The sequence below is a fragment of the Nomascus leucogenys genome, chromosome 1a (assembly GCF_006542625.1).
Source record: "Nomascus leucogenys isolate Asia chromosome 1a, Asia_NLE_v1, whole genome shotgun sequence".
Classification (NCBI taxonomy): Eukaryota; Metazoa; Chordata; class Mammalia; order Primates; family Hylobatidae; genus Nomascus; species Nomascus leucogenys.
In genome coordinates, this window is record NC_044381.1 from 27,262,437 (window position 1) to 27,276,872 (window position 14,436).

At 36.5% G+C, this 14,436-nt stretch overlaps 1 protein-coding gene across 1 annotated transcript in view; it reads right to left on the reverse strand.

Annotated features, from left to right (window-relative positions):
* Positions 1–391: 391 nt before the first annotated feature.
* RAD23B (RAD23 homolog B, nucleotide excision repair protein) overlaps positions 392–14,436 on the reverse strand; it is a 48,696-nt gene continuing 34,651 nt past the window's right edge. Inside the window, exons 6-10 of the mRNA XM_030825102.1 lie at positions 13,292–13,419; positions 10,152–10,287; positions 8,281–8,408; positions 7,298–7,468; positions 392–3,045 (exon numbers count right to left, since the gene is read on the reverse strand). Of these exons, the coding sequence (XP_030680962.1) occupies positions 2,932–3,045; positions 7,298–7,468; positions 8,281–8,408; positions 10,152–10,287; positions 13,292–13,419 (677 nt within the window). The 3' untranslated portion in view covers positions 392–2,931. The remainder of the gene's footprint in view (positions 3,046–7,297; positions 7,469–8,280; positions 8,409–10,151; positions 10,288–13,291; positions 13,420–14,436) is intronic.

Genomic DNA, 14,436 nt, shown 5'->3' on the forward strand with positions numbered 1-14,436 from the left:
TGGACGGTGGAGGCCAACTGAACTTCATCACTGGATAATCCATCAGAACTGACTGGGTCAGGAACACTCATTCCCTCCAATTGCTTACTTTTGGTAGAACATTTTGTAGCAGGCTTGGCTGGCTGCTTCAGACAAGAAGTACGGAAAAATGGAAATTTTATGCATTCCCTAAAAAACCTCACTAACCTTAACATCCCAGCAAGTATCCCATCTCTGTGTTGAGAAAAGAACCAGGAGACCCAATAAAGTCAATCTAGTGCCTGGGCCTCCTATATGATACACTCAACCAATTACTTAAGTAAAAAGAAGTATCAGTGACAGAAGCATTGTCAACTTTCAATCTGATTCTATGTGACAGAATCATTTAAAAAATGAGAAGTGCAATGTTGGATGTATTGAAAATATTTTATAATCAATTCTCTAGAATCCTAGCCATCCAGTACAGGAAAAATTATATTGGAACACTTCAGTATTTTTAAACAATGAAAAAAAATTTGACTAGAGGATGGCATAAGAAATTTACAAATACAAACTTAGGCTTCCTCACATTTCCCACAGAGCAACTAAACGAGAAAATGATTTCAAGAAATGACAGTATACCTCAAATGCAAAATTCCAAAGTCAAATAGCTACTTACATTAAGAGATTTACCAAAACAGTTTGTAAATTAAACAGTAACAGCAAAAGGCACAAAAAGCCTATTTCTTTTATGGTGTCTCGGCTGATTCTTTAAGAAGCAGATAAACACGTTACTGTAAGGAATGACCAAAACTTGGCCTGAGCTGTCTTCTGATAATTATTAATCCTAGTATATCCAGATTTGTTGTCCAAGAACAAAAGCTCCATGCCACCTTCTGCTGTCACTTTCCAAGGAAGAGGTTGCTGTTTTTTTTTTTTTTGTTTCCAGTTTTCACTATGATCTGAGTAGACAGAGAATGTCATAAATGAGTATTCCATTATCTGATCAGAAATGCTACCTCTTTTCCCAACTCATTGCTCTGACTTGAAAGATGAACATATATACGAATTCTCATTTTATTCTCCTGAGAAATTATGCATGATCCATTATAAAACATACAGGTAATACAAAGTCCAAAAGCCTGTCATGTTTATGGCAGTGGTGTGATCTTGGCTCACCACAACCTTCACTTCCCCGGTTCAAGCAATTCTCATGCCTCAGCCTCCCAAGCAGCTGGGACCACAGGCGTGCGCCACCATGCCTGGCTAATTTTTGTATTTTTAGTATAGACGGGGTTTCGTCATGATGGTCAGGCTGGTCTCAATCTCCTGGCCTCAAGTGATCTGCCCACCTCGGCCTCCCAAAGTGCTGGGATTACACGCGTGAGCCACCATACCCAGCCAGTTTCATTTATTTTCATAAGAAATAGGTTATGAGTACGTGATATAAATGCTTAAAATTCATCACCATACTGTGCTAAAGATATTGAGAAATTATGCAGAGAGAAATCTGTGCAAATTCATCTTCTTAGTATCAGATGGTTAAAAAAAAAAAGGAAACAAAAAACAAAAGCAACCCAAATTATTTCTTTAAATACTTATTTATACTCAGGAAAACAGATTTGAAAAACTGAACAAGTAGACATCTGCCCCGTTTATGATTAAATAACAAAGCCAATGAAGGAGATTCCAAAGAAAAAAACTGAGATGAAAAAATCCAAATAAAAGCCAACACTGCTATTAAGATTTTTCTTTTAATATGCCATGAGATATCTTGATTGTATATTTTCCAAAGTACTTTCCAGCCACATCTCCCAACCCTTCCAAAAGACTTTGCCAGTCTTTCCAATGCAATAAAAGATGCTGGATTATAGTTTTGTTTACCATCTCTTTTTGAAAGCAATATTATACTAATGACTTTAATGGTAATACACTCTTATCTAATAAAGAAACACATTTACAAATATCAGAAACCCAGTTTTGAAACATTTGCATTAATTTTGAACTGAATCAGCATTTTGTAGGTTTTTAAAAAGGCAGCAGTTTGACTCACGACTTGCTGATAAACACGTTTCTGCTGAGGGAAGGGGAAAAGACAGGGAGAGTGAATGCTGCATTTCTCCATTGGCCCCAAAAGTGCTAATTTCACAAAGGGATACATCAAAAGCAAACATGCAATGGTTGTTTTAAAACTTTTACTGCAATGTAACAATGAAGTAAACAGTAATTAGACACCTACCAATTTTTTCCCCAAAACAAAAAAAAAAATGTAAACAGGAAAATAACTCTGCCTATACTTGTACAGCTTCTCAAATCATGTTAGAAGGGTCTCACATTCAATGATCAAGAAATTTTAAAATAGCAGTAATTATTTTCATTTTAAGAAAAGGTTCCCTTTCTCCCCTCCCACCCCAAGTATTTAACATGAAAGAATGGGCTTCCTTACACATTAATTTTATACTTATTTTTGAAGCAGCAACAATTAACCATCAATTTGGCATTTCTGTTTACAGTCGCTACGAAAATTTTTTAAATTTCACAAAGCCATTATCCAGTGTTGCCATGAAACAGAGACTGTAAATTCTAGGTAGCTAAGATTCTTTCTGAAACCAATGTTAAGTCAAAGAAATATAAAGCAGGACATTACACTAAGTTTCTGGATCTAGTACACTAAAAAGAGTGAAACCTAGGAAAAGTTACCTACTGTTTTACAGAAGAAATAAAGACCTGCAAAAGCTGATTTTTGGTTGTATATATTTTACACACTGTGTGGAGTTGCGGCATCTGCTAATTGAAGCAGACATGCACTGTATTTATCCCTGCCCTATATCCTAGATCCCTCCCTCCCCACCCCCAACAATCTACTACCTTATACCAAGTATTGTGGATATGAGCCCAAGTCATCCCAGACAATCCAGTGAACAAGTTAGTGTAATGCACTGGTGTGAAGTGTGAGATATAAAAAAGTCCCTTTCAATCTTCATCAAAGTTCTGCTGTAGAAGAAAATTGGCAGCCAAATTCTCATTCTTCTCACAAGCAAAATACGCTTGTATCACAAGTCCTTCAGGAAATCCTAATGCCTTTAACTGGAAGAAAAAGGAAAAAAATATAAATCCAACACACCAATAATGGCACATTTAATTTTATTTACATATTATAGATTCCAGTATAGCACTAAAGACAAATCATTACTCAAAAACATACTGCAACCCAAAAAAGCTCTTGAGAATTTTACATGAATTCATCTCTATCAATATGGATTTACTGCCCAACCCAAGGGATTAGATGGAATCTAGACCCTTTCCTTTACTAATCACCTAAAAAAGTCTTTGTTTCTAGTTAAAGCCTAATAGATACTATGCAAATACTCTTTGGCCTAATTAAAAATTCGTTCTGCTATGGTTTAAAAATAAATGACTCTACGGAAATGCGTAAATCAAATGGCTTTTAGTATATTAAGAGTGAAGATAAGGATGAGAGTACCTGCAGTATAGTTTAACCACCTCACCTAATTATTTGTAAATTAAAGGCAAATTATGTTTAATTTATTAATGCGAACTCATGTCTTTCATTTGGATCAAACATCACTCAATCTCCTTGCTTTATTCAACATTCCATACGAGAAAAACAGGTGACCAATTATTAGTAATACATGGTACATTTTGAAGACAGTCTTCTATTTTTATCTGCTTAACAGTTACATCATTTTAAATGGTAATACCAGCTACTTAATTTCATTTTCCTGGTCTATTATATTGAAAATCACTTGTGACAATACTCACTCCTTTTAAAAGCCTTTAAAAACTCAGCCAAATGTCACCCTCCTCAATTGTCTCAATCACCCTGAGTTAGATCACGGGTCCCAAACCCCCAGACCACGAACTGGTACCAGCCATTGGCCTGTTAGGAACCGGGCCGCTGAGGAGGAGGTGAGCAGTGGGCGAGCAAGTGAAGCTTCATCTGTATTTACAGCTGCTCCCCATTACTTGAATTATCACCTGAGCTCCGTCTCATGTCCTATCAGCAGCGGCATTAGATTCTCATATAAGCATGAACCCTACTGTGAACTGTGCATGAGAGGGATCTAGGTTCTGTGCTCCGTATGATAGCCTAACAAATGCCTGATGACGTGAGGTGGAACAGCTTCATCCCAAAACCACTGCCCCACCCCACCCCACTTTCTAACCTAACTAATGCCTGATGATCGGAGGTGAAACAGTTTCATCCCAAAACCACCGCGCCCACCCCACCTCTGTTGGTAGAAAAAAAGGTCTTCTTCGAAACTGGTCCCTGGTGCCAAAAAGGTTGAAGACTGCTGTGTCAGATTATATTCGGAAATAACCCTTAAAATTTGGGCAAAAATCCCAATTCATCACGAATAACTACTCATCTGTGAAAGCAGAAGAAACTAAAAAATCGGTTTGTTATCTAGGTTTTATCCAGATTAAAGCTAGGATAGGTGAAGTAAAGGGTACAATCCAACTGCCTGCTTCTACAAAACACACAATTTAGATTCAAAGACACAAGTAGGTTGAAAGTAAAATGATAGAAAAAGGTATATACCATGCAAATGGTAACCAAAAAAGAGCTAGAATGGCTGTATCAGAGGAAACAGATTTAAGATAAAAATTGTTACTACAGACAAAAGGCATTTTATGATTAAAAAAAGGATCAGGAAGACAACAATTATAAATACATATAACAGAGCCACAAAATACATAAAATAAAAACAGAATTAAAAGTAGAAATTGGCAATAAACAATAATAGTTAGAGACATCTATAGCTCCACTTTCAATAATAGATAAAACAGCTAAGGCAGAAGACTTGACTACAAACTAGATCTATCAGATATTTATAGACCACTTAATAAGAACTACATTATATTCTTCTTCAGTATACATAGAACATTCTTCAGAAATACCATGTTAGGCCACAAAACGAACCTCAATAAGTTGAAAAGTACTGAAACTATATTCTCTGATTATAATGGAATGAATTTAGAAATCAAAAGGAGAAAATGCGGGAAATTCGTAAACTTGTGGAAATTAACACAATCCTAAATAATGAATGAATTAAATTAGAAACCAAATGGGAAATTAAAAAACATTTTGAGATGAAAGAAAGCAAAAATACAACATACGAAAACTTATGGGATGCTGCTATAGCATAAACCCACAACGAATATTATAGCTATAAACATCTATGCTAACAAAGATAGATAATAATTTAATCTTAAACTAAAACTAAACAAAGAACTAAACTAAACCTAACCTAAAAAAGGAAGAACAAACTAGAAGTAAGCAAGAGGGAAACAAACATTAGAGAGACTTAAAAAAAAAAAAAGACTAGAAAAACAATAGGGAGAATCAACAAAACCCAAAGTTATTTCTGTCATTAACAACAACAACAACAACAACAACAAAATGAACAAAATTAAAACCTTTAGCTAAACTGAAGGGAAAAAACAAAAATATCTTAGGACTCAACTGACTGAAATCAGGAATAAATGCAGGAACATTATTACTTTATCAAAAGAAGAAATAAAATGATTATAAGGAAATATGTACAACTGCATGCCAACAAATTAGACAGCTTAGATAAAATAGACAAATTCCAAGTCAAAAACCACCAAAACTGACTAAAAGAAATAGAAAAGTTGGCTGGGTGCAGTGACTCACGCCTGTAATCCCAGCACTTTAGGAGGCTGATGCGGGTGGATCACAAGGTCAGGAGATCGAGACCATCCTGGCTAACATGGTGAAACCCCATTTCTACTAAAAAAACACACACACAAAAAATTAGCCGGGCATGGTGGCGGGTCCCTGTGGTCCCAGCTACTGGGGAGGCTGAGGCAGGAGAATGGTGTGAATCCGGCAGGCGGAGCTTGCAATGAGCAGGGAGATCACACCACTGCAATCCAGCCTGGGCAACAGCGAGACTCCGTCTCAAAAAAAAAGAAATAGAAAAGTTGAATAGACAAGTAACAAGAGACTGAATCAGTAATCACAAAACTTCCCTAAAAGAAAAGCCCAGGCCCAGACTACTGGTGAATTCTATCAACTGTTCAAAGAATTAACACCAATTCTTAATACTTCCAGATAACAGAAGAGCAGAGAATAATTCCCAACTCACTCTAAGAGGCCAGTATCACCCAGACACCAAATTCAGACAAAAACATCACAAAAAAACTATAGACTAATATGACTTATGAACAGATGCAAAAATCCTCAACAAAATACAAGGAGGCTAAATCTAGCAATGTATAAAAAAGATCATATGCTGTAACCAGTAAAATTTATCTCAGAAATGCAAGGTTGGTTCAACATACAAAAATCAATCTATGTAATAAAGCATACTAAAGGACAAAAATCACATGATCATCTTAATAAAGAAAAAAAATTTGACAAAATCCAACACCTTTTTGTGATGAACTAGGAACAGAAGAGAATTTCTTCAATCTGATAAAGGGCATCCACAAAAAACCCACAGATAACATCATACTTAGTGATGAAAGACTGAATGCTTTCCCCCAAGATCAAGAACCAGACAAGGATGTTGTTGGCTCCTGCTAGTCTAGTAATATACTGGAGGCTCCACATAGGGAAATTAGATAAGACAAAGAAATAAAAGGTATCCATATTGGAAAAGAAGTAAAACTGTCTCTATGTGCAGATGACACAACCTTATATATGGAAAATCCTAATGAACACATGCACAAACTACTTAATGAATAAATAAGAGTTCAAGGTTTTAAGATAAAAGATCAATATACACAATTATATTGTATTTTTATATAGTTAGCAATGAACAGTCTGAAAATGAAATTAAGAGAAAAATCCATTTATAACAGCATCAAAAAGAATAAAAATACTTAGGAATAATTTTAACAAAAGTATTACACAACTTCTACACTGAAAACTACAGGACACTATTGAAAGAAATTATAGAAAAACCTTATTATTAATATGTGACTTCTGAGCATTTGAAATGGGGCTAGTGTGACTAAGGAATTTTTTTTTTTTTTTTTTGAGACAGAGTCTCACTCTGTTGCCCAGGCTGGAGTGCAGTGGCACAATCTCGGCTCACCGCAACCTCCACCTCCCAGGTTCAAGCAATTCTCCTGCCTCAGCCTCTCAAGTAGCTAAGATTACAGGTATGTGCCACCACGCCAGCTAATTTTTGTATTTTTAGTCGAGATGGGGTTTCACCACATTGGCCAGGCTGGTCTTGAACTCCTGACCTCAGGTGATCCACCTGCCTTGGCCTCCCAAAGTGCTGGAATTACAGGCATGAGCCCAGCCAAGAACTCATTTTTTTAAAGTTTTACTTAAACTCACCCTTTCTATAGCTTCTTTTTCCTGAGGCGTTACTTGAATGTAGTTCATATGACCACTTCCAGCTTCTGCAATTCCTCCACTGCCACCTCCACCTCCTCCTCCTTGACCACCAGCTTCTTGAACTGGTTCATTTAACATCTGAATAAAATGCTCCTGGTGTTGGCTAATTTGCTGTGGTGATATGAAGGACAGAGAAAAATAATACACTGATATTAAGTATCTGCAGGAACAGAGAAATTCTAAATATTACTAAGAGAAAAGGCTACACTTTTGCAAACGTAGTAATTTAGTGATTCTGGATTATTCAGTCTTTGGAAGGATGTGATTTCTTGTACATTAGTAAAGAAATTCAGTTCTTTTGGGCAAAGTAAACAGTGAAGAAATTCAAATTCTTAACTGCTCTGAGCCTCCTGTGCTCAAAAAAAAAAACAAAAAAACAAACTACTGTGGGACTATAAGAATAGACCTTATTCTTTATACTTGCATATATTTTTTACCTTCCACACTAGTGGGCACTAAAATGCTGTATAAAATTCAAATACTTGGTGATCTGAGCATTAAAGAAGCCCCACAGCTATTTTTTCTAAGAGTAAGTTGTTCCTGTTGCTTAAAAGTTCCTAAGAAAAAGGAACAAAGGAACTGAGTAATAAGCTTGTGAAAAGTGATTGAAAGTTAGGCAGTTTCTTTGTTAAACAGCTTCCCAAATTCTTTAACATATTAATGTGGAGTGGGAATCTCCAAAAAGGAAATATATGTTTCCCAAACTTATTACTATATGGTCAACTTAATTTAACCCAACCTCCATATCTCAACTGTTTTTTTAGTACACCTATCTAGATTGCAATATCTAAGTGTAGCTTGGAAGAATACATTCACCATTCTCAATTACAGAGTTGTATTTGAGGCGGGGAAGGACCGTTCATGGACTTTTTCAAAATGTGACACACTCTACATCACTTGTGAAACTGACACTGATTAGTCACCTGAAGTAATTGAGGATTCTCTCGACCTATCTGCTGTAGTAACGCTGGAAGCAGGGAAGGATTCTGTTGAATAATTTGTCTCATCTGTTGAAACTGAGGCTGATTCCGTAAAAATTCAAGGGGATGTCCTAAAATACACATAAACATTTTTAAACAAAAGCAGTAAATACATATACAAAGAGTGGTTAAACAATACATTTAGACAGCAAACACTATCAAGGAAAAAATGATTTGAGTTCTCAGATGTAATAAAATGAAGTAAATAATGATGAAATCTTCCAACTGTACCAACTTGCAAGTTTAATATGGCAAAAATTACTCCTATTAGTAAAGGCAAGGAGTGCAGAACGCTGACTGTAATATGAACCAAACTTTCCTATAATCGCCCTTGGCACTCAACGTTATAAAATACTAGAAACTTGTCTCCTGTGTGTGTTCTATCAAAATAAAAAGTACTAAAAGTTGTTCCTGTTGTTTAAAAGTTCCTAAGAAAAATACACACAACTAACAACAAAAACTCACTTACTTTATAAACAACGAAAACCCCTAAAAGAACACAATCTGAGCTTGAATTCCTAGGAAATGCTGAACCAAAGAAGAAAAAGATACTTAAAGTCTGAGGTCAGGTTTTGCAAATCAGGAGAAACTTTAATACAAACTTACATTAAAGAAGACTTCTGATTATTACCATTAAATTTCAAACATTTGTGAACTATAAAAACTCAGACAAATAAGCTGTATGGCAATCTAGTACTAATATATCTAAACTCTTCAGTCTAAAATCTATTCACAATAATAAATGTTAATAATGCCAAATAAAATATAAAATACAGAACTTCCGGCTTTTTCAGGGTGCTGGTACTTGTCTGGTTATGCTACAGGAAACCAAAAATCGTACATAGAGGAATTGTTTTTGAGGTTGAATTTTTAGATGTATGTTGTAATTTCCTATTCAGGAAGACAATCATTCTAACTGAAATGGCCACAGCACATGGATTTTTTGTTCTTCCATATATAATACTAGCTTTACAGGTGAAGGCAACGAGACTTAGAGACTATGTCACCTAATAAGTGCTGAAAGGAACAGGACCCCAAATCCAAAGCAGAGCTGTGGTCATCTCTTTCCACTCCCATATGCTGAATCACAACAAACAAAGGGCCTCTCCTTGGGAGACTGTACACAAAGCACTGAGTGACCTTTGTCAACCAGAGGTGACTATCATTATCAGAGCTACAAAATGCATGAAGAATGGCCTTTTCAAGATCAACAGTTTAAATTACTTTATTAATATACGGAAGAACGAATGAAGGAGAACACTGCGTAATTTCTAAGCTGACCGCAGGTTCCAGGCTTTGCTCTGTAGTCAGACCTATAACAATGTGTGGGGTATGGTCAGCACCCCAGTAAGGAGACTTCAATTCACGCTTTGCTTTCTCCTCTAGATACAAGGTTTTAAACCTCTCACGGTTTCATTTCCTTGGTTGTATAATTACTAAAATCCTGCTGGCTTTGAAATTACATACACTTTGTAACATTTATGGAGAGAGTAAGAGACACAGTGAGCAAACCATTCTGAATGGCATCAGAAAGTAACACTAAATACAAACTGGAAAGCATCTTTTCCTTAGAACAAATAAAACAGAATATGCCCTTCAGCAAAACTGCAACACTGATGTTTAATATCAGCAAGGATACCTTTTACATCCACTTGGGAAAGTTTCTTTTGGGCTTTTCTCAAACATTAGTGAAGAGAGAACGAATTATTCGACTGCTCTGGGAATGAACGTGATTTCTGAAGTATTTCAGATTAAATTATTTTACACTAAAAATTCAGGGCCATTCCCTCCCCATCCAAAAGATTCTACTTTACCTCCAGAACTTGTTGTTGTAGTTGTTGCTGTCGTAGTTGCTGCAGCTGCAGCCACTGCTGAAGACTGAGGAGCCCCAGTACTAGCTGCTTGAGGGGGGTCAACCACAGCCTGACTTTCTCTATCTCCAGGGATTCCCTATAATAGAATTTCCAAGCTTTAAGATATCCCATCATGCAAAATTAAATATTATACAGAGTAAAAGATTTATAGTCTGTTTAACATCTTGTCTGATTTTCAAAAGCATCAAACAGATGTCTGCTTCAATTAAAAGTAAAGGATTATTAAGCTGCATGGATTCAGATTAGAAATGACCTGGGCACATTATAGAAAAACCCACATTGCTATAATAATGCAAAGCAGCACTGTCCAACAGAACTTACCATGATGATGGAAATATTCTGTGTTGTTCAATAAGACGCCTACCAGGCACACGTAATTAGCGTCAGATTTGAAAAACATTGATACATGTACCTTCTTAAAACTGAACATAACCAAATTAGTTGACTTTTTAACTTCTTAGAAATCTTCATCAGCTGTTACTCAGTGATAAAAAGGATGGAGTTTGCAACTCTAGCTTAAGATAATCCAAAAAAAGAGGTTTTGATGTACACTTGACAGTTCTGAAATGACTCCTGGGGAAAAAAATATCTAATGGATACAGACCAGGTACACAGTGGCCAGGCAGGAGGATCTCCCCTACTGATCCATGGTACTGAGAAAGTGTCACTCAGGAAGTATCTCATAAATTTGAGATACTTTTGAGTAAAGTGTTTCTTAAAGTGTCAAAGTATCTCATAAATGAGATACTTAGAATATCTCAAAAAATTTAATTTTTCAAAATTCACAAAATCGATATAAAAGAAATTAGGTGATGCCTTTTGTAAGTTTATAGTACTTATCTTTTAAAGTTATTAAGAGCTTAAAACTGCATGCACTAAAATCTTTTGGGACACCTATTTTGATGCACATGACTGATAGGCTTGCCATTTAAAATTTTTAAAAAGTCTTTATCAAATTCTTACAGATTTCGAAAAGAAGAGAAAAAAGAACCAAGTATTATAATTGAATAAGATGATAAATGCTTCCATTCCCTAATAAACCAGAAGCCAAAAGCAACAACATATAAAGGATGAAGAGTAACACAGCAGGAAAATGGCTGCAGGCATTAGATGTCACTCCAGGCATTAAAACCAGTATTTTTGAATGAGTTCACCAATTCAAACCCTTAACTCAGATGGGCAGTTATTTAAGTGCTAACAAACTACATACAAATTTAGGATCCAGAGCATCCATCAAATTCTGTTTTATTAAACTAAAAAGTTAATCTTCATTGCTATAGATCGACCTCTACTCTCACACATTACATAGCCTCTTATTAAATGCTCAACGTTTCTTCTTTCCGTCCATTCACCTTATCTCTTAACTAGTAACAGTTAAAGGCAACTTTTCCCCTCCAGTCTATGAAACAAAGAGCAAATATATAAAAACATTTTAGTTATAAATTGTTTTTGATGAATTCATGTCTCATCTATTTATTTGCATTTGATGCTCTACAGCAGTTTTAGCATTTGGTAACAATGACTGTTTTTTTATACCTCAAAACTCCACATCCATTTGATCAAAATAATTGATACTGTTGAATTTATGCAGAATTCTAAATCAGGTGTAAATGAAAGCCACTCCATAAAAGCTAATACTTTTATACAATCTGTTTAGGGTACGCACTCCTCACCAAACAAATTCACAACAATTATTAATTCCACAATTCCAAACAAACTGGATAAACTGCCAGCATTTAAAGACACTACTCAAGAAGACAATGAAAAAGTGAATTTAAAAAGAGAAAATAATATGCTAAGAAAAAGGTTTTGTGAACTTTACATGCAAATGCATGGGCAAATAAATGGTGGAGGCAGAGTACAGTTATGAGGCTTATAACTGACTCTTCTGAAACTAGCTAGCTACCTGAAAGGAGTTTTTAACAGAAGTACAACCTAGACACAAAGGAATGGGTTAAACTGTGGATGTAATTCCCAAAAGGGTTAGAATCATGCAACTTTAAGATGATATTTAGGGCAATTCAGACTTTGATAATACTCCAAAACACCAAAGACAATTATAGAAGTCTAAGATTTTTAATAAGTTAATTCAATTACTTTAGCCTGTGTCACATCTGTAAAACTTGCAGACTTTCATCTTAATACCAAGGGTTTCAGTTGATGTCCACAACAACCTATTTCTCAAAAACTCCCATTACCAGTAAAAAAAGAAAACCTTATTCAAAAAGTCCCTGAACTCCTACTGATTATAAAAACAAATTCAAATGTCAACGGAACCAGGTATGTAACATCATTCATTAAATGCATGATGTTACATTGGTAACGGAGTGAATCAGAGGATAACGAATTAGATTCCACGATCTAAAATATTTTCCTTAATCCCTTGCAAAAATCTTGGATCAAAGTTGTCCAGATAAACCAGAAATCTGTACTTTTATGTGAAATTTCCCAGTTTTTAAAAAGTTGGCAACTTATGACAGAAATATACACAGTAGAAGCAAAATAATTTGGCCTGGACTCTCAAGTTTGAAATTTTTGTTCTGCGGCCGGGCATGGTGGCTCACGCCTGTAATCCCAGCACTTTGGGAGGCCAAGGCGGGTGGATCACAAGGTCAGGAGATCAAGACCATCCTGGCTAACATGGTGAAATCCCGTCTCTACTAAAAATACAAAAAAATTAGCCAGGCATGGTGGCAGGCACCTGTGGTCCCAGCTACTTGGGAGGCTGAGGCAGGAGAAAGGCGTGAACCTGGGAGGTGGAGCTTGTGGTGAGCAGAGATCGTGCCACTGCACTCCAGCCTGGGCAACAGAGCGAGACTCCATCTCAAAAAAAAAAAAAGAAATTTTTGTTCTGAATAATTCACACATTGTGGCACCTAAAAAGCTACTACAATGTTGGACCATTCGATTAAAAAAGGTTACATTTTATTAACACAAAATACAAACATACTAGAAAAAAAAAGCATTATGTATATCATCTAGCATATATCAGTAACAAGTGAACTGGTCCTTTAAACTCTGTTTCTTTGAGATTTTGATCTTAAACAACAGAATGGAGTAAAGTAAAACATGTTTCTCACCATTAAAAGATACTCCACTGCTCTGTCAGGGTTGTTGAAACTGGCTCTCAGGGCTGCAATTACTTGCTCTCGTTCATAGCCCATTGACATGATCTCGGTTACCATATTCTCGTAAGACTGACCCGTCACTAAAAAGGGAGGGTGGAGGGGAAAGAAAAGGAACATTTAATAAATAAGCATTCTCTATACTTTCTTTTTTTTTTAGACGGAGTCTCGCTCTGTCGCCCAGGCTGGGGTGCAGTGGTGCAGTCTAGGCTCACTGCAAGCTCCGCCTCCTGGGTTCATGCCATTCTCCAGCCTTAGCCTCCCAAGTAGCTGGGACTACAGGCGCCCGCCACCGCACCCGGCTATTTTTTTTTTTTGTATTTTTAGTAGAGACGGGGTTTCACCTTGTTAGCCAGGATGGTCTCGATCTCCTGACCTCGTGATCCGCCCGACTCGGCCTCCCAAAGTGCTGGGATTACAGGCGTGAGCCACTGCGCCCGGCCTCTCTATACATTTCTTGATTCATGTATACAACATTTCAGGCACTACTGTGCTAATACAAAGATGAGTAACAGTATAAATTATAACATATATGTAGTAGGTAATGGTCCCCCAACGATGCCCTCCGGTTTGATCCCTGGAACCTATAAATAGGTTACATGGCAAGGGGAAATTGCGGTAATAGATAAAATTAAGGTTGCTAATCAGCTGACTTTAAGACAGCGACTTCATTCCGGATCATCCAGGTGGGTCCAGTGTAATGACATGAATCCTTAATAGTAGTAGGAGGAGGCAGATGAGAGGGTCAGAGAAACAGGTGTGAGGAGGAGGAGACAAAACCAGGATGAGAGATGTTATGCTGTTGCCTTTGAAGATGGAGAAAGGGGCTACCAGCCAAGGTATGTGAGCAGTCTCTAGAAGCTGGACAGGATCAGGAAAAAAATTCTTCCCCAGAGTCTCCAAAAAGGAATGCCAGCTCCCCGATTTTAGTCCAGTGAGCCCTGTGTCACACTTCTAACCTACAGTACTAGAAGACAGTTAATCTGTGTTGTTCTACACTACTAAGTTTGTGGTAACTTACTACAGTAGCAACAGGAAACTCATATAACATGTTTCAGAGTACAATAGAAGAATGAGGTACGAAGGTAAGGGAGAATTAG